A 21,769-nucleotide genomic window follows, 5' to 3' on the forward strand; every position below is an offset into this window, starting at 1 on the left:
ACTCCTACTATTACTACTACTGCTGCTGTTGCTACCACTACTACTACTGCTGCTACCACCACTACTACTACTACTGCTGCGACTACTACTACTACTCCTACTGCTATTACTACTCCTACTACTGCTACTACTACTATTGATACTACTGATACTACTACCACTGATGCTACTACTACTACTACTGCTACTACTACTACTACCGATATTACTACTGCTACTACTACTGCTACTACTACTGCTACTACTACTGCTACTACATCTACTGCTACTACTACTGCTATTACTACTACTGCTACTACTTATCCTACTGCTGCTACTACCACTCCTACTACTACTGCTACTACTACTCCTACTGCAACTACTGATACTACTACTACTACTACTTCTATTACTACTGCTGCAACTACTACTATTGGTACTACTACTTATCATATTGCTACTACTACTACTACTAATACTACTACTCCTGCTGATGCTACTACTACTACTAGTACTACTACTGCTGCTGCTGTCACTGCTACTACTGCTACTACTACTAGTAGTAGTACTACTACTACTGCTGCTGCTACTCCTACTGCTCCTACTACTACTGCTACTACTACTACTGTGACTACTGCTCCTACTACTACTACTGCTGCTGCTGCCACTTCTACTACTACTAGTAGTAGTACTAATACTACTGCTGCTGCTACTAGTACTCCTACTACTGCTGCTGCTGCCACTGCTACTACTGCTACTACTACTACTACTAGTACTACTACTACTACTGCTGCTGCTACTACTACTACTACTACCGCTGCTGCTACTACTACTCCTACTACTACTACTACTGCTGCTGCTACTACTGCTATTACTACTGCTGCTACTACTACTACTACTACTACTACTGCAATTACTGCTGCTGCTACTACTGCTCCTACTACTACTGTTACTACTAGTAGTACGAATACTACTGCTGCTGCTACTAGTACTCCTACTACTGCTGCTGCTGCTGCCACTGCTACTACTGCTACTACTAGTACTACTACTACTACTACTACCGCTGCTGCTACTATTACTCCTACTACTACTACTGCTGCTACTACTACTACTACTGCTACTACTACTACTGCTACTACTACTACTACTACTAGTACTACTCCTACTACTACTGCTGCTACTACTACTACTGCTGCTGCTACTACTACTACTGCTGCTACTCCTACTACTACTACTGCTGCTACTACTACTACTACTACTGCTGCTACTACTCCTACTACTACTGCTCCTACTACTACTCCTACTACTACTACTACTGCTGCTGCTACTACTACTCCTACTACTACTACTGCTGCTGCTGCTACTACTACTACTGCTACTACTACTACTGCTGCTACTACTACTACTACTACTGCTGCTGCTGCTGCTGCTGCTACTACTACTACTGCTGCTGCTGCTACTACTGCTCCTACTACTACTGCTACTACTACTACTGCTGCTGCTGCTGCTGCTAATACTCATACTACTACTACTGCTGCTGCTGCTACTACTGCTCCTACTACTACTGTTACACCTAGTAGTACTAATACTACTGCTGCTGCTGCTACTACTCCTACTACTACTACTACTACTGCTGCTGCTGCTACTACTGCTCCTACTACTACTGTTACACCTAGTAGTACTAATACTACTGCTGCTGCTGCTACTACTCCTACTACTGCTGCTACTGCTGCTGCTGCTACTGCTCCTACTACTACTGTTACTACTAGTAGTACTAATACTACTGCTGCTGCTGCTACTACTCCTACTACTACTACTACTGCTGCTGCTGCTGCTACTGCTCCTACTACTACTGTTACTACTAGTAGTACTAATACTACTGCTGCTGCTGCTACTACTCCTACTACTACTACTACTGCTGCTGCTGCTACTACTCCTACTACTACTACTACTGCTGCTGCTGCTACTACTCCTACTACTACTACTACTGCTGCTGCTGCTACTACTAGAACCCAGAATAGAAGCTTGTTTAACTCCTTCGTTTGTAATCAAACACTGTATAATGTAGCCTCAAAACATGGTACAAGCTATCATGTTGATATCATGGATGGTCAGTCGTGCATCCATAGCTCTGTCTATGAATTTGAGGGTGATTACATTTCTCCAGCCCCATCCCTCAGCTGTTTACCATAACAGTGCCATGGTGGCTGCTTTGTTATTGCTTGAATTGCAGATTGACCATTTAATCAGTTCAATCACGGTAAACAAACAGATCTCTTCCTAGTCTGACAGTCCAAACAAATGTTGATCAACATTGTACGATATTGTGCAGTCAGTGGCCCGTATGGACATTAAGTGGGTTCACCAACAAACAAGGCCTTGTACACCTATCTATAGATTAACACAAAACAGTGTTAACTTGGTACTCGGGCAGCGTTTTCCAAACTCAGTCCTGAGGACCCTTTGCTATAGGACTACACAGCCGATTCAAATAATCAACTCATCATTAAGCTTTGATTATTTGAATCAGCTGTGTAGTGCTAGAGCAAAAACCCATAACGTGCCCCCCCTGGGGTCCCCGGGACCTGGTTTGGGAAACCCTGTACAAGGGACTACCGATAGAATGGAGTCAAGTACTGTAGCTAAATCTGCAGCAATATTTGTTGTGCATGGTCCCTGACAAATAAACAAATAAAAGGGGTCATAAAATAGATATTTTCTGGCATTTTGTGGATTATTAAAACTAGTACTATAGTACCTCTTCTATACTGACGCAAGACATGCATGTGTCAGAACGATGCATAGAGAGTCCTGTCTGAGTGTTCTATTGGTCAGAGTGATCTGGGCCGGGGTGAGGAGTTCATTCCTCCCCTCTCCTCATCTCATCTCCAATGGTAATTCCACTCCTTTAATCTGCTATAAGAAAGACCCTATTAATACTAAAGCTTTTGTTATTATTGCATCAGCACTCCCCATTCTCCCATATCCTTAATTAAAGAGCTACCTAGGGCTCTATTCAATCTGTTTGGCTGAAGCGTTACAAATTGAGCAATATAAATGTAAAGGTAATTTAGCCAACGTATGTAGCGTTTATCGTGAATGCAGTCTCCGCTAACGCGGGAAGATTGCCTTTGAAATTTCAATCACGCTGTAATGCTGAACTTCAGCGAAACAGATTGAATCGAGCCCTTAATCTCTCAGTGAAGCAGTGTGCATTCCAGAGTGCATTCCAAATGGCACCTTTTCCCTATATAGTGCACTACTTCCCACTTTGGGCCCTGGTCAAAAGTAGTGCACTATAGGGAATACAGTGAGATGCCATTTGGGACACAGGCACAGTGGTATAGAACAGAGTCAATGCTTTTCTCCTTGGCTTCCTATCATTTAATAAACTGTTCCCCAGTCCTGGGTTAAGATAAGATGCCTGTACATGTGCGCTTAAGGTGGGTTTTAAAACTAGCAGATAGCAGATTGGAACATCCCAAAGTTCTCTCTGGATTGTATAAAATATATTTTATCAATATGAAGGCAGAAGAAGGGGAATGTTCCAGAGGCTGGTTGGTGTGATTTTGTGTTAAGATTGCTGTTTTATTTTATTATTATGAGAGTTCTGGTAAGATTTCCATTTAATTTATTACAAATGGCAAATAAACTTGAATTGATTTGAATGATCAGCACTATTTTAGGATAGGAACAGAGGGGTAAGGATGGTGTGTGTGTGTGTGTGTGTGTGTGTGTGTGTGTGTGTGTGTGTGTGTGTGTGTGTGTGTGTGTGTGTGTGTGTGTGTGTGTGTGTGTGTGTGTGTGTGTGTGTGTGTGTGTGTGTGTGTGTGTGTATTTGTATGTAGGTGAATAGGAGGTGGCCAAGCTGAGGAAGGCGGGGGGGGGGTTGATGGTGGAGATGGCTTTGTCTTTGTTCTCTCCATCTCCCAACGTTCTCAGAGGGGGGTGGTAGAGGATGCCTGCCAGCCAGCCAGGACATCCAGAAACACATGAGCTCATCCTGCTGGAACGTCGGCTTCATTTTCTCTTTGTCTACATCACACTTTGGGAATCACATCTACACCATCCTGTGAGATGAGAAGCTTGGGGACCTTTTCATTCATTCCCTAAAATTATTATACACGGATGTTAAGCTTGTCTAATTTCATTAAAACAATTTGCTGAAATGTATTCTAAAACCTTTCCATATAGCTACATATCTTAATTTGTGTTTTAAAAGAAAGCATTTACTTTTTTATACTGACAATCCCCCCCTTAAATATTATCAGTATCCCCCTCATCTTGAATTTACGCTATTTTCGACATTTTCCGCTTTTATGATGGTGTTCAAACTGCTCGTCTCAATGACAGCCCTGATACTGTATGTTGTAGCCTGTAAAGACTGGAACAAAGCCAGAATGAGGTAGGTGTGAAATCGCTAGCTAGTTAGCTGTGGTGTGCTAGTAGCAGATCTATGGAGCTTGTTGTATCATTAGCCCCGTTTATACCTGGCGCTAACATGCATCCTTGGTCCTGATCTGAACCACATTCTGATTGTGCCAGATTTTCAGATATATGTCTACACGTGGTATTAAAATGCGTTTATTATCCCTCCACTGTGTCTGCATTGTGACCAAATGTCCCTGTCCCTCCCTGTATGCAAATTATTTGACAGATATTCTTCTAAAATATTATTGATTTCTTTTAAAACACATATTGATGTCAAAAGTCAATGGCGCAGCTGTCAATGATTTTAAAAGGCAGAATAATGATGATTTTATATGCTTTTACTGTCCAGATCCGTCTACACTTGTGAGAAATCCAGACATAATGCGTGCCTGACTATCACCAGAGGTGGTCAGGAAGATCTGATCACAATCAGATCCCAATGTGTCTTTTGATCATCTACACCCGTCTATAAATGTGGACACAATCAGGATGTGGACACAATCAGGATAAAGGAGGCTATTGTGTTAATACTAGTTATAGTGTATAGAAGGAGGCAAGGATACAGCCGGTGCCTGAGAACAGCACTGTCCCTTTTATCTAAAGGTTCTATAGGGCATATACTGTATGCCGCTAGCCATTGAACCCTATTTGGTTCTTCACAGAGCCATTTCTTCTAGCAGTGTGCAGTATAGTGTTGATGACAGTTCCAGAAGTGAGGCAAGGATACGGTCGGTGCCTGGGAACAGCACTGTCCCTCTTATCACCTCTCCAAAGATGCAGCCCACAGACCACATGTCCACTGCAGCCAGACACAGTCCCATACCAGTCACTCAGCATGTATGACACATGACATACAAACCCAGTGGAGGCTGCTGAGGGGAGGACGGCTCATAATAATGGCTGGAAGGGAGCAAATAGAATGGCATCAAACCATGTGTTTGATGTATTTGATACCATTCCACCAATTCTGCCTCAGCCATTACCACGAGTCCGTCCTCCCCAATTAAGGTGCCACCAACCTCCTGTGATACTAACTCCATCAACCACACACTGCGCTCAGACATACAACATGACACATACCTGTTCTAACAGGGCTTTTCTAAAGCAGGGTAAAGCCACTCTCTAGTGGATATGAATAGCTTCGTTCCAAAATGCTATATCCAGCAATTTTTCACATTTGTGTTTTTTTCATCAGAAATGAATGCTTATGGTTAGATTCATGTGTGTGTTAAATATTACTTTTCTCAGATTTTTTATGAATAGATTATAGATGTGTGTAAAAATGTTTTTTTTGTTACGAAGTACTATATTTCCATTGTTTAGCTGGAATGGAATGTTCGTATAGTCCCAGTCGGTATTAGATAGAACGTCGAGGACCTGAATGTTCGTATAGTCCCAGTCGGTATTAGATAGAACGTCGAGGACCTGAATGTTCGTATAGTCCCAGTCGGTATTAGATAGAACGTCGAGGACCTGAATGTTCGTATAGTCCCAGTCGGTATTAGATAGAACGTCGAGGACCTGAATGTTCCTATAGTCCCAGTCGGTATTAGATAGAACGTCGAGGACCTGAATGTTCCTATAGTCCCAGTCGGTATTAGATAGAACGTCGAGAACCTAAATGTTCGTATAGTCCCAGTCGGTATTAGATAGAACGTCGAGGACCTGAATGTTCCTATAGTCCCAGTCGGTATTAGATAGAACGTCGAGGACCTGAATGTTCGTATAGTCCCAGTCGGTATTAGATAGAACGTCGAGGACCTGAATGTTCCTATAGTCCCAGTCGGTATTAGATAGAACGTCGAGGACCTGAATGTTCGTATAGTCCCAGTCGGTATTAGATAGAACGTCGAGGACCTGAATGTTCGTATAGTCCCAGTCGGTATTAGATAGAACGTCGAGGACCTGAATGTTCCTATAGTCCCAGTCGGTATTAGATAGAACGTCGAGGACCTGAATGTTCCTATAGTCCCAGTCGGTATTAGATAGAACGTCGAGAACCTGAATGTTCGTATAGTCCCAGTCGGTATTAGATAGAACGTCGAGGACCTGAATGTTCCTATAGTCCCAGTCGGTATTAGATAGAACGTCGAGGACCTGAATGTTCGTATAGTCCCAGTCGGTATTAGATAGAACGTCGAGGACCTGAATGTTCCTATAGTCCCAGTCGGTATTAGATAGAACGTCGAGGACCTGAATGTTCATATAGTCCCAGTCGGTATTAGATAGAACGTCGAGAACCTGAATGTTCGTATAGTCCCAGTCGGTATTAGATAGAACGTCGAGGACCTGAATGTTCGTATAGTCCCAGTCGGTATTAGATAGAACGTCGAGGACCTGAATGTTCCTATAGTCCCAGTCGGTATTAGATAGAACGTCGAGGACCTGAATGTTCGTATAGTCCCAGTCGGTATTAGATAGAACGTCGAGGACCTGAATGTTCCTATAGTCCCAGTCGGTATTAGATAGAACGTCGAGGACCTGAATGTTCCTATAGTCCCAGTCGGTATTAGATAGAACGTCGAGGACCTGAATGTTCGTATAGTCCCAGTCGGTATTAGATAGAACGTCGAGGACCTGAATGTTCGTATAGTCCCAGTCGGTATTAGATAGAACGTCGAGGACCTGAATGTTCGTATAGTCCCAGTCTGTATTAGATAGAACGTCGAGGACCTGAATGTTCGTATAGTCCCAGTCGGTATTAGATAGAACGTCGAGGACCTGAATGTTCGTATAGTCCCAGTCGGTATTAGATAGAACGTCGAGGACCTGAATGTTCGTATAGTCCCAGTCGGTATTAGATAGAACGTCGAGGACCTGAATGTTCGTATAGTCCCAGTCGGTATTAGATAGAACGTCGAGGACCTGAATGTTCGTATAGTCCCAGTCGGTATTAGATAGAACGTCGAGGACCTGAATGTTCGTATAGTCCCAGTCGGTATTAGATAGAACGTCGAGGACCTGAATGTTCGTATAGTCCCAGTCGGTATTAGATAGAACGTCGAGGACCTGAATGTTCGTATAGTCCCAGTCGGTATTAGATAGAACGTCGAGAACCTGAATGTTCGTATAGTCCCAGTCGGTATTAGATAGAACGTCGAGGACCTGAATGTTCGTATAGTCCCAGTCGGTATTAGATAGAACGTCGAGGACCTGAATGTTCGTATAGTCCCAGTCGGTATTAGATAGAACGTCGAGGACCTGAATGTTCGTATAGTCCCAGTCGGTATTAGATAGAACGTCGAGGACCTGAATGTTCCTATAGTCCCAGTCGGTATTAGATAGAACGTCGAGGACCTGAATGTTCGTATAGTCCCAGTCGGTATTAGATAGAACGTCGAGGACCTGAATGTTCGTATAGTCCCAGTCGGTATTAGATAGAACGTCGAGGACCTGAATGTTCCTATAGTCCCAGTCGGTATTAGATAGAACGTCGAGGACCTGAATGTTCGTATAGTCCCAGTCGGTATTAGATAGAACGTCGAGGACCTGAATGTTCGTATAGTCCCAGTCGGTATTAGATAGAACGTCGAGGACCTGAATGTTCGTATAGTCCCAGTCTGTATTAGATAGAACGTCGAGGACCTGAATGTTCGTATAGTCCCAGTCGGTATTAGATAGAACGTCGAGGACCTGAATGTTCGTATAGTCCCAGTCGGTATTAGATAGAACGTCGAGGACCTGAATGTTCGTATAGTCCCAGTCGGTATTAGATAGAACGTCGAGGACCTGAATGTTCGTATAGTCCCAGTCGGTATTAGATAGAACGTCGAGGACCTGAATGTTCGTATAGTCCCAGTCGGTATTAGATAGAACGTCGAGGACCTGAATGTTCGTATAGTCCCAGTCGGTATTAGATAGAACGTCGAGGACCTGAATGTTCGTATAGTCCCAGTCGGTATTAGATAGAACGTCGAGAACCTGAATGTTCGTATAGTCCCAGTCGGTATTAGATAGAACGTCGAGAACCTGAATGTTCGTATAGTCCCAGTCGGTATTAGATAGAACGTCGAGGACCTGAATGTTCGTATAGTCCCAGTCGGTATTAGATAGAACGTCGAGGACCTGAATGTTCGTATAGTCCCAGTCGGTATTAGATAGAACGTCGAGGACCTGAATGTTCCTATAGTCCCAGTCGGTATTAGATAGAACGTCGAGGACCTGAATGTTCATATAGTCCCAGTCGGTATTAGATAGAACGTCGAGAACCTGAATGTTCGTATAGTCCCAGTCGGTATTAGATAGAACGTCGAGGACCTGAATGTTCGTATAGTCCCAGTCGGTATTAGATAGAACGTCGAGGACCTGAATGTTCGTATAGTCCCAGTCGGTATTAGATAGAACGTCGAGGACCTGAATGTTCGTATAGTCCCAGTCGGTATTAGATAGAACGTCGAGGACCTGAATGTTCGTATAGTCCCAGTCGGTATTAGATAGAACGTCGAGGACCTGAATGTTCCTATAGTCCCAGTCGGTATTAGATAGAACGTCGAGGACCTGAATGTTCCTATAGTCCCAGTCGGTATTAGATAGAACGTCGAGGACCTGAATGTTCGTATAGTCCCAGTCGGTATTAGATAGAACGTCGAGGACCTGAATGTTCGTATAGTCCCAGTCGGTATTAGATAGAACGTCGAGGACCTGAATGTTCGTATAGTCCCAGTCGGTATTAGATAGAACGTCGAGGACCTGAATGTTCGTATAGTCCCAGTCGGTATTAGATAGAACGTCGAGGACCTGAATGTTCCTATAGTCCCAGTCGGTATTAGATAGAACGTCGAGGACCTGAATGTTCCTATAGTCCCAGTCGGTATTAGATAGAACGTCGAGGACCTGAATGTTCGTATAGTCCCAGTCGGTATTAGATAGAACGTCGAGGACCTGAATGTTCGTATAGTCCCAGTCGGTATTAGATAGAACGTCGAGGACCTGAATGTTCGTATAGTCCCAGTCGGTATTAGATAGAACGTCGAGGACCTGAATGTTCGTATAGTCCCAGTCGGTATTAGATAGAACGTCGAGGACCTGAATGTTCCTATAGTCCCAGTCGGTATTAGATAGAACGTCGAGGACCTGAATGTTCCTATAGTCCCAGTCGGTATTAGATAGAACGTCGAGGACCTGAATGTTCGTATAGTCCCAGTCAGTATTAGATAGAACGTCGAGGACCTGAATGTTCCTATAGTCCCAGTCGGTATTAGATAGAACGTCGAGGACCTGAATGTTCGTATAGTCCCAGTCGGTATTAGATAGAACGTCGAGGACCTGAATGTTCGTATAGTCCCAGTCGGTATTAGATAGAACGTCGAGGACCTGAATGTTCGTATAGTCCCAGTCGGTATTAGATAGAACGTCGAGGACCTGAATGTTCGTATAGTCCCAGTCTGTATTAGATAGAACGTCGAGGACCTGAATGTTCGTATAGTTCCAGTCGGTATTAGATAGAACGTCGAGGACCTGAATGTTCGTATAGTCCCAGTCGGTATTAGATAGAACGTCGAGGACCTGAATGTTCGTATAGTCCCAGTCGGTATTAGATAGAACGTCGAGGACCTGAATGTTCGTATAGTCCCAGTCGGTATTAGATAGAACGTCGAGGACCTGAATGTTCGTATAGTCCCAGTCGGTATTAGATAGAACGTCGAGGACCTGAATGTTCGTATAGTCCCAGTCGGTATTAGATAGAACGTCGAGGACCTGAATGTTCGTATAGTCCCAGTCGGTATTAGATAGAACGTCGAGGACCTGAATGTTCGTATAGTCCCAGTCGGTATTAGATAGAACGTCAAGAACCTGAATGTTCGTATAGTCCCAGTCGGTATTAGATAGAACGTCGAGAACCTGAATGTTCGTATAGTCCCAGTCGGTATTAGATAGAACGTCGAGGACCTGAATGTTCGTATAGTCCCAGTCGGTATTAGATAGAACGTCGAGGACCTGAATGTTCGTATAGTCCCAGTCGGTATTAGATAGAACGTCGAGGACCTGAATGTTCCTATAGTCCCAGTCGGTATTAGATAGCACGTCGAGGACCTGAATGTTCCTATAGTCCCAGTCGGTATTAGATAGAACGTCGAGGACCTGAATGTTCGTATAGTCCCAGTCGGTATTAGATAGAACGTCGAGGACCTGAATGTTCCTATAGTCCCAGTCGGTATTAGATAGAACGTCGAGGACCTGAATGTTCGTATAGTCCCAGTCGGTATTAGATAGAACGTCGAGGACCTGAATGTTCGTATAGTCCCAGTCGGTATTAGATAGAACGTCGAGGACCTGAATGTTCGTATAGTCCCAGTCGGTATTAGATAGAACGTTGAGGACCTGAATGTTCCTATAGTCCCAGTCGGTATTAGATAGAACGTCGAGGACCTGAATGTTCCTATAGTCCCAGTCGGTATTAGATAGAACGTCGAGGACCTGAATGTTCGTATAGTCCCAGTCTGTATTAGATAGAACGTCGAGGACCTGAATGTTCGAATAGTCCCAGTCGGTATTAGATAGAACGTCGAGGACCTGAATGTTCGTATAGTCCCAGTCGGTATTAGATAGAACGTCGAGGACCTGAATGTTCGTATAGTCCCAGTCGGTATTAGATAGAACGTCGAGGACCTGAATGTTCGTATAGTCCCAGTCGGTATTAGATAGAACGTCGAGAACCTGAATGTTCGTATAGTCCCAGTCGGTATTAGATAGAACGTCGAGGACCTGAATGTTCGTATAGTCCCAGTCGGTATTAGATAGAACGTCGAGGACCTGAATGTTCCTATAGTCCCAGTCGGTATTAGATAGGACGTCGAGGACCTGAATGTTCGTATAGTCCCAGTCGGTATTAGATAGAACGTCGAGGACCTGAATGTTCCTATAGTCCCAGTCGGTATTAGATAGAACGTCGAGGACCTGAATGTTCATATAGTCCCAGTCGGTATTAGATAGAACGTCGAGAACCTGAATGTTCGTATAGTCCCAGTCGGTATTAGATAGAACGTCGAGGACCTGAATGTTCGTATAGTCCCAGTCGGTATTAGATAGAACGTCGAGGACCTGAATGTTCGTATAGTCCCAGTCGGTATTAGATAGAACGTCGAGGACCTGAATGTTCGTATAGTCCCAGTCGGTATTAGATAGAACGTCGAGGACCTGAATGTTCGTATAGTCCCAGTCGGTATTAGATAGAACGTCGAGGACCTGCCCGCCTGAGGGGAAAACAACCTGTGGTTACCGAGGTTACCCCATTGGCTCACAACCAAAAACTTGACCTTTGTAACGGTCAACGGTTATGAAAATGGGCATGAGGTAAGCCCTACAATTAAGTGTTTCTAAGTAGTGAGAACGCTAGGGAGCAGGCAATGTTGTAAAGTCATCTTTAGACCTGTCGTACTTTTGTTACGTGGAGTTATGTAATTGACTAAAACAGGCAGACAACAAGAAAATTGTGTTTGACAAAGGTCAAGTTTTCTGCTCCATGTTAGTGAGTGCTAGCTAGCTACCAACCAGAACATTAAGCTAGCCAAGACCAACAACACAAACAAACGGACTATACAGCTACAAGTAGTGAGTTATAAACAGACTGTACTAAACATGTTAAATGTCTTACCTGTGATAAATGTTTTCCACATATCTACGTGTTGTCTACTTGGACAATGGATCCCCATGTGTCACAATCTCCCATGTTGAATATCCTGAAGCTACAGGGCACTTCTCACAGGCTCTATTTCCCCATGTGTCCCAATCTCCCATGTTGAATAGCCTGAAGCCACAGGGCACTTCTCACAGGCTCTATTTCCCCATGTGTCACAATCTCCCATGTTGAATAGCCTGATGCTACAGGGCTCTTCTCACAGGCTCTATTTCCCTATGTTGAATAGCCTGATGCTACAGGGCTCTTCTCACAAGCTATATTTCCCCATGTGTCACAATCTCCCATGTTAAATAGCCTGATGCTACAGGGCTCTTCTCACAGGCTCTATTTCCCCATGTGTCACAATCTCCCATGTTGAATAGCCTGATGCTACAGGGCTCTTCTCACAGGCTCTATTTCCCTGTGTGTCACAATCTCCCATGTTGAATAGCCTGAAGTCGCAGGGCACTTCTCACAGGCTCTATTTCCCCATGTTGAATAGCCTGAAGTCGCAGGGCACTTCTCACAGGCTCTATTTCCCCATGTTGAATAGCCTGAAGTCGCAGGGCACTTCTCACAGGCTCTATTTCCCCATGTTGAATAGCCTGAAGTCGCAGGGCTCTTCTCACAGGCTCTATTTCCCCATGTGTCACAATCTCCCATGTTGAATAGCCTGAAGTCGCAGGGCACTTCTCACAGGCTCTATTTCCCCATGTTGAATAGCCTGAAGTCGCAGGGCACTTCTCACAGGCTCTATTTCCCCATGTGTCCCAATCTCCCATGTTAAATAGCCTGAAGCCACAGGGCACTTCTCACAGGCTCTATTTCCCCATGTGTCCCAATCTCCCATGTTGAATAGCCTGAAGTCGCAGGGCACTTCTCACAGGCTCTATTTCCCCATGTTGAATAGCCTGAAGTCGCAGGGCACTTCTCACAGGCTCTATTTCCCCATGTGTCCCAATCTCCCATGTTAAATAGCCTGAAGCCACAGGGCACTTCTCACAGGCTCTATTTCCCCATGTGTCCCAATCTCCCATGTTGAATAGCCTGATCCACAGGGCTCTTCTCACAGGCTCTATTTCCCTATGTGGGTCAATCTCCCATGTTGAATAGCCTGAAGCCACAGGGCTCTTCTCACAGGCTCTATTTCCCCATGTGTCCCAATCTCCCATGTTGAATAGCCTGAAGCCACAGGGCTCTTCTCACAGGCTCTATTTCCCCATGTGTCCCAATCTCCCATGTTGAATAGCCTGAAGCCACAGGGCTCTTCTCACAGGCTCTATTTCCCCATGTGTCCCAATCTCCCATGTTGAATAGCCTGAAGCCACAGGGCTCTTCTCACAGGCTCTATTTCCCCATGTGTCCCAATCTCCCATGTTGAATAGCCTGAAGCCACAGGGCTCTTCTCACAGGCTCTATTTCCCTATGTGGGTCAATTGAGAACCGTAGGTCGGGATCTTTGACCTGGTTACATTGAAAAACACAGCAGCTTTTCGGCATGTTTTGTTATTTCTGTACAACAAAAAACAAATCGACAACGAAGAGGGCTCTTTTACAATGGGGGTCAATAGGAAAGAATGTTTGTTTTGCCCAATTTGTGGCCGTGGTCGAGGGGATTCCTTATTATTAAGTGAATATCAACTCCGGACTATCCTGTGACTGTGATATGTGGTGGTCTCACCTGGTGATCTTAAGATGAATGGACTAACTGTAAGTCGCTCTGGATAAAAGCATCTGCAAAATGACTAAAATGTCCAATCGTACTGATACATTTTAATTATTGTTTTTTATATTGATGTCACAAATGCATCATTTTATACAGTTCTTTATTAAAAATGTAGTTTTTTGTCACATTTGACTGTGTAAAACCTAGCAGTACTATTTATTTATCTGAGAGTGAGGTGGATATACTGTAGAGTTTCGAAACAAAACATGATTATTTGTCTCTCTGAAATTAAAAGTGACAGACATCAAACAAATACTTATCTGTCATTGAACAACCCCATGCCATGATTAGGTAGTGAAAAAAACACAGCAATCTCTTTCATAAGTTCTTTAAACAATAAAAGCTCATTTACCAACATTTCTGAAAATGAATATATATCATTTTGGAATGAAACTTTTCATATGTGCTAGCTTGGTAAAAATCCACTGTAAAAGCAACTTACAGATTTCACTCTGCTGGCATTTTGATTGGCATTGACTACCTTAAAATAATGACCACAGTGCCTTTAGAATATATTCTGGATTCTTACAGTGTAAAACAACACGCACCAGGCAGACACACTCGCCACCAGAAATATATCAATTAAGAAAAGCATAAATATTCTGAGTGAGGAATGTCTCATTCTGCGAAAGAGGTACCAGAATAAAGAGGTACCAGAATAAAGAGGTACCAGAATAAAGAGATTGAAAACAGGATGGATAATGTCTTTCTTGGTAAGAACGTACATTAAGCAATTTGTTAATATTACACACAGAACTTTTTAGAGAGGTTAATTCATGTATTAGATGGTGAATTAATAATAAAAGTATGGAAATATTAGAGTTATTATGAAGTCAGCCAAGTTAGTTAGAGTCACTAGACCTACAACAGCCCAGTACCTAACAGAGGAGGACAGGTCAGTACCTAACAGAGGAGGACAGGACAGTACCTAACAGAGGAGGACAGGTCAGTACCTAACAGAGGAGGACAGGCCAGTACCTAACAGAGGAGGACAGCCCAGTACCTAACAGAGGAGGACAGGTCAGGTATCAATTCACCTTCAGAGAGAACAGCCCAGTACCTAACAGAGGAGGACAGGCCAGTACCTAACAGAGGAGGACAGGCCAGTACCTAACAGAGGAGGACAGGCCAGTACCTAACAGAGGAGGACAGGCCAGTACCTAACAGAGGAGAACAGGCCAGTACCTAACAGAGGAGAACAGGCCAGTACCTAACGAGGACAGGCCAGGTATCAATTCACCTTCAGAGAGAACAGCCCAGTACCTAACAGAGGAGGACAGGCCAGTACCTAACAGAGGAGGACAGGACAGTACCTAACAGAGGAGAACAGGTCAGTACCTAACAGAGGAGGACAGGACAGTACCTAACAGAGGAGGACAGGACAGTACCTAACAGAGGAGAACAGGTCAGTACCTAACAGAGGAGGACAGGTCAGTACCTAACAGATGGGGACAGGCCAGTACCTAACAGAGGAGAACAGGTCAGTACCTAACAGATGGGGACAGGACAGTACCTAACAGAGGAGAACAGGTCAGTACCTAACAGAGGAGGACAGGACAGTACCTAACAGAGGAGAACAGGTCAGTACCTAACAGATGGGGACAGGACAGGTATCGATTCACCTTCAGAGAGTCTGAGAAGAATCATCTAAAAATACATGTATAAAGAATTGGGCCAATGGTAGGATTTGATGTACGTACTCTACTTCCTTTATTTTGATACAAATCACTTATTAAATACCTGTTCATCCACATTTTACAGGCACAAATCTTAGACCGGGATTCAAAGAATGGCATATTAAAGCACAGTAACAGACTATTATGGGTAATTTACGCTTGCGCAGCGTTTACCACGAAAGCGATCGCTGCGAATGTTGGGGGAAATAGCCTTTAAAATATGTATTGTCAGCAGTATAGTGCCCTGCGCTATAGCAGATTGGATTGAATGCTGGCCTTATTCTTTGATCAAGATCAACTGACATTATGTATATTATCTTATCTTAGTAAGTAAGGATACAGTCCCGGCCAGGGAACAGAATTTTGTGACGCACCATTTCTCCCATAATGCACCCCACCGACCATATATCCACTGCAGGTACAGAGACAGAGAGTGAGAGATAAGTCAGAGGTTAGCATTAGAAAAGAAAACCGTAGGCTCTTTCTCAGTTCCTCTTTCCCTGCATCCTTTCTCCTCGCCTCTTTATCAAAACGTATTAGACGTGAAGATCCAACGTCCCTAAGTCCCTCCCCTCGGAACCCTCCCCTAGGTCCCTCCCCTCGGGAAACCCTCCCCTAGCTCCCTCCCCTCGGGAAACCCTCCCCTAGCTCCCTCCCCTCGGGAAACCCTCCCCTAGCTCCCTCCCCTCGGGAAACCCTCCCCTAGCTCCCTCCCCTCGGAACCCTCCCCTAGGTCCCTCCCCTCGGAACCCTCCCCTAGGTCCCTCCCCTCAGAACCCTCCCCTAGGTCCCTCCCCTCGGGAAACCCTCGCCTAGCTCCCTCTCGGGAAACCCTCCCCTAGCTCCCTCCCCTCGGAACCCTCCCCTAGGTCCCTCCCCTCGGAACCCTCCACTAGGTCCCTCCCCTCGGAACCCTCCCCTATGTCCCTTCCCTCGGAACCCTCCCTTAGGTCGCCCCCTCAGAACCCTCCCCTAGGTCTCTCCCCACGGAACCCTCCCCTAGGTCCCTCCCCACGGAACCCTCCCCTCGGAACCCTCCCCTAGGTCCCTCCCCTCGGAACCCTCCCCTAGGTCCCTCCCCTCTGAACCCTCCCCTCGGTATCCTCCCCTCGGAACCCTCCCCTCTGAACCCTCCCCTAGGTCATTCCCCACGGAACCCTCCCCTAGGTCCCTCCCCTCGGAACCCTCCCCTAGGTCCCTCCCCTCGGAACCCTCCCCTAGGTCCCTCCCCACGGAACCCTCCCCTAGGTCCCTCCCCACGGAACCCTCCCCTAGGTCCCTCCCCACGGAACCCTCCCCTAGGTCCCTCCCCTCGGAACCCTCCCCTAGGTCCCTCCCCTCGGAACCCTCCCCTAGGTCCCTCCCCTCTGAACCCTCCCCTCGGTATCCTCCCCTCGGAACCCTCCCCTCGGAACCCTCCCCTAGGTCCCTCCCCTAGGTCCCTCCCCTCTGAACCCTCCCCTAGGTCCCTCCCCTCTGAACCCTCCCCTCGGTATCCTCCCCTCGGAACCCTCCCCTCGGTATCCTCCCCTCGGAACCCTCCCCTCGGAACCCTCCCCTAGGTCCCTCCCCTCGGAACCCTCCCCTCGGTCACTCCCCTCGGAACCCTCAAGTTCTCCTCCAATGCGTTTTGAGAAGGTGGCAAGGATAGGATACATCAAATATGTGAGAAATCAAGGAAAGAGGAATTGAGAAAGAGATGTTGTTGACAGAGAGCGTGGGAAAGAGGCGGTTGGTTATTCAGACTATAATTAGTCAGAGACGTAGCACGCAGACAAATTACTATTCCATTAATGAAGAGAGAGACAGAAGAAGCCAGTCTGCTGGGGCTTGGCTGGTGGCAGGAAATACATGGCCTCACCTCCCGGCCTCTCACCCTACAGGCCTCCGTCTAGTAGTGTATTCATGAGCGTAGAGCCAAGGTTACCCACTCACCACTGCTTGTGGTTTATCTAAGCACGTATTTACTCTATGATGTGGAGAGGCTGTCAGAGGCCCCTGCTGTCTACAGACCACTGACTGTAGACTTATTCTAACTTAGGGTCATAAAGAAGACGTTACACTACCACACCTGAGGAGTCCGTGGGTTAGTTAAAGTATTAGAACACATCTTAAAGTATTAGAACACATCTTAAAGTATTAGAACACATTTTAAACTATTAGAACACATCTTAAAGTATTAGAACACATCTTAAAGTATTAGAACACATTTTAAACTATTAGAACACATCTTAAAGTATTAGAACACATCCCAGCAGTAGCATGTTACAGTGTCAGAACACCATAACCCCCTCTAGAACCTGTCTTACCGTTCTCTTTGTACCCCATGCCCAGGATGACCTCTGGGGCTCTGTAGTACCGCGTCACCACGTACGGGGTCATCATGAAGCTGGTGCCTGCAGTCCTAGCCAAGCCAAAGTCCAGGATTTTCAGCGTACAATCAGATTTCACCACTATATTGCTAGGTTTCAGGTCCTTTAGGGAAAGCAACAACAAGACATGAGGGTTACTGAGGTAAAACTTTAATAGGTGGTGCTAGGTACTATAGTATGTTTAAATGTCCACAGATGGCATATCACAGCAGGCAGAGGCAGTTGCAATGATGTCATTTCCATCAGCTTTGCCCACTGGGCTATAAGCAGTGTAATGTTCAGCATGATTAAAGTCCTGTTTCATATGTGAAAAAGGACATAGAAATAGAATTACATTTATTTTTCTCCACAATTTCGTGATATCCAATTGGTAGTTACAGTCTTGTCCCATCGCTGCAACTCCCCTATGGACTCGGGAGAGGCGAAGGTTGAGAGCCATGCGTCCTCTGAAACACAACCCAGCCAAGCCACACTGCTTCTTGACACACTGCTCGCTTAACTCGGAAGCCAGCCACACTAATGTGTCGGAGGAAACAACGTACACCTGGCGACCGTGTTAGCGTGCACTGCGCCTGGCCTGCCATAGGAGTCACTAGTGCGCAATGGGACAAGAACATCCCTGCCGGCCAAACCCTCCCCTAACCCAGACGACCCTGGGCCAATTATGCGCCATGGATCTACAGGTCGCTGCGACAGAGCCTGGACTCTAACCAAGATCTCTAGTGCCACAGCTAGCCTTAGACCCCTGCACCATTTGGGAGTCATAGAATTACATTCTATTTATTATATTTCTACAACTGAGGTCATCTCACCCTGTGAATGATGCCCGCGGAGTGCACGTGTTTGATGCCACACTCACACACACACACACACACACACACACACACACACACACACACACACACACACACACACACACACACACACACACACACACACACACACACACACACACGCTATCTCACCCTGTGAATGATGCCAGCGGAGTGCAGGTGTTTGATTCCACACAGCATCTGGTAGAGCAGGTAAGACATTCTCTCATGGTCCAGCTCCATCTGGATCACCTGGCACAGGTTGGCATCCATCAGCTCCATACACAGGTACCTGACAGAGTGACACTGTTAGTAAGAAGAGACGTGGGGTACCGTGGTGATGGATCTACTTCGGGCCAGACAGATCTAAAAGTTAGAGCTCCAAAACAGATAGACATGTTTTCACAACTAGTAGTAATCACCCTGAGTCGGCATCTGAATATGGCGGGAAAGTAGTGAAATAATATCCAGAATGAAGAAGAGGTCTGAGAAATAGGCCTACATGACCTGAAGTGAGATCCTTTAAACACAAGAGGCTCTAGTTTAATCTATCATTCTGCCTCTCACTCCTTTCTCTTCTACTCCTCTCTGTCCTCCGTCTCATCTCTTCTCAACACAATGGACACTACTGTGCAGTGCCAGAGCATCAATGGGATTCTACATAGTCTTTGTATTAAGGCCGGGGCTGCGAATACAGAGTTCCCTTCTGGAAACCTTTTTCTCAAAGATAAGCATCTGAATCACTTTTCTGCACACGCGTGTCTTTACTCAGCCTCTTATTTAATTGACCCTTTATTTAACTAGACAAGTCAGTTAAGAACAAATTCTTCTTTACAATGACGGCCTACATCCCCCCCCGGCCAAACCCTCCCCTAACTCAGACGACACTGGGCCAATTGTACCCCACCCTATGGGTGGTCCCGATCGAGGCCAGTTGTGACACAGCCTGGGAACGAACCAGGATCTGTCGTGATGCCTCTAGCACTGCAATGCGGTGCCTTAGACCGCTGCGCCACTCGGGAGACCCTTCTGAACCATGATGATGTAGCCTGTGTCTCAGCTTCATATTTCTGAACAGCTGAAATAAAAAAACATTCAAGGCCATTATGAAGGCCAGTACCTTCTCTGTCTTGTCGTAATGGATATTGCAGTGGCACAAGCAGAATGCAGTCCCTACACGTTGCATTGGAGCAAAAAAACAATCATATTTTTTTTGTGATGATGACGGCTAATCTTTATAGTTGCTGCCATATCGTAGCCAGAGTTGCTGAAAAATAACACTACTACTTTGACTGTCTGCCTCCTGCTTAGCCAATGTTTGCAATGATAATTAAAAAACAACTTTAAATCGCTAATTAGGCTACGTTGCGTGTCTGTGTCTTGCTTGCGTCTGATATGCTGCCGAGATACTTGCATGTAACTCCTCATTGAGTTTTGCATTGGGAGTTTGTACGAACATGTTGATCAGTTCTTCTGTGTACAACAGGAAGTTTTGTAGGCTACACCAGACAATGGCGTTCATCGCTGATCAAGGAGGGGGCAGCAGCTACATAAAAAAAAATCTGACACATGAGCACAAACAACCTTATATTTAGACACGAAAAATCCGGTTTCCGGAAAATCCAGAACCGCAGCCACTCCGTTGATTCATGGCCGTCATCGTGTTCGTTACCATCTATTCATCTCATCTCAATGTCCTGATGTAACCAGTGTGAAATGGCTAGCTAGTTAGCGGTGCGCGCTTGTAGCGTTTCAAACGGTGACGTCACTCGCTCGGAGACCTTGAAGTAGTTGTTTCCCTTCCTCTGATCTCCAAGCTTTTGTGATGCGATAGGTAACGATGCTTCTTGGGAGGCAGTTGTTGATGTGTTCAGAGGGTGCCCCTGGTTCAAGTCCAGCTCGGGGTAAGGAGAGGGACGGAAGCAACAGTGTTCCACTGACACACACAATCGAAGGAACTGGAAAGTGTATTTGCCCAGTTTACAACATATATATATATTTTTTTTATTATTTTGTTTTTACTTTGCAATAAACTACATGTAATTACCTAGAATTTTACATGTATTCATACATTTGAGATTCATAAAATCTATTTGCACATTTTTCAGATTTGAATTACCTACCAGACTAACAGACAGGGATATAGTGAAGATAAACTGCTTTTGACAAGCATGGTGAAATCCATTTACTGCAGTTTCATCAGTCTACAAATTCATTCATCGGTCAGTACAAAGAGAGACAGAACCGAAGGAACCACTTCACTACCACCTTCACAGACTTCAGTCTCGCTGCTTCTTTTCTCAAATGAATAAGTCTTGAAAGTACGCAACAATTTTGTTGTTAAATCAGACTAATACGTCACATTAAAAGTCCGATTAAATGAAAATACGGTTTTCCCTGCATGCTCTCTGAGTGATCTCACAATTGTTCATTTTTCCTCTGAAAGTTTATTGGTACTTACACATCCTGGAAGTCTTCTAATGATTTCTGTGGTGTGAAAACATTTAATAAACTGATGATCTGAAAGAAATGGATAGAAACAAAACATTTAATAAACTGATGATCTGAAAGAGAGGGACAAACAGAGAGAAAACTGGGGCAACATTCAGTCTCAGGTTAATGTTCCAGTTTATGTACAGTAAGTAAGCTACAACATTAACAGCTATTTACATGTCTTGAGACATATTTTTATTTTTTTATTTTATTTTAATTTTATCCCATTTTCTCCCCAATTTTCGTGGTATCCAATCGCTAGTAATTACTACCTTGTCTCATCGCTACAACTCCCGTACGGGCTCGGGAGAGACGAAGGTCGAAAGCCATGCGTCCTCCGAAGCACAACCCAACCAGCCGTACTGCTTCTTAACACAGCGCGCCTCCAACCCGGAAGCCAGCCGCACCAATGTGTCGGAGGAAACACCGTGTACCTGGCCCCCTTGGTTGGCGCGCACTGCGCCCGGCCCGCCACAGGAGTCGCTGGAGCGCGATGAGACAAGGATATCCCTACCGGCCAAACCCTCCCTAACCCGGACGACGCTATGCCAATTGTGCGTCGCCCCACGGACCTCCCGGTCGCGGCCGGCTGCGACAGAGCCTGGGCGCGAACCCAGAGACTCTGGTGGCGCAGTTAGCACTGCGATGCAGTGCCCTAGACC

At 45.4% G+C, this 21,769-nt stretch overlaps 1 protein-coding gene across 8 annotated transcripts in view; it reads right to left on the reverse strand.

Moving 5' to 3' along the window:
• mapk10 (mitogen-activated protein kinase 10) overlaps nucleotides 1-21,769 on the reverse strand; it is an 83,275-nt gene that overhangs the window by 32,746 nt on the left and 28,760 nt on the right. For 4 of the 8 annotated variants that reach the window (XM_038988766.1, XM_038988765.1, XM_038988759.1 and 1 more), the window contains exons 3-6: nucleotides 21,076-21,134; nucleotides 18,768-18,906; nucleotides 17,740-17,905; nucleotides 5,138-5,209 (exon numbers count right to left, since the gene is read on the reverse strand). In XM_038988766.1, coding sequence (XP_038844694.1) covers nucleotides 5,138-5,209; nucleotides 17,740-17,905; nucleotides 18,768-18,906; nucleotides 21,076-21,134 — 436 coding nt within the window. Of the gene's footprint in view, nucleotides 1-5,137; nucleotides 5,210-15,770; nucleotides 15,843-17,730; nucleotides 17,906-18,767; nucleotides 18,907-21,075; nucleotides 21,135-21,769 lie in introns of all 8 variants that reach the window. The other 4 variants (XM_038988764.1, XM_038988763.1, XM_038988760.1 and 1 more) reach the window with 2 other exon arrangements.

This window comes from Salvelinus namaycush, chromosome 3, assembly GCF_016432855.1.
Source record: "Salvelinus namaycush isolate Seneca chromosome 3, SaNama_1.0, whole genome shotgun sequence".
Classification (NCBI taxonomy): domain Eukaryota; kingdom Metazoa; phylum Chordata; class Actinopteri; order Salmoniformes; family Salmonidae; genus Salvelinus; species Salvelinus namaycush.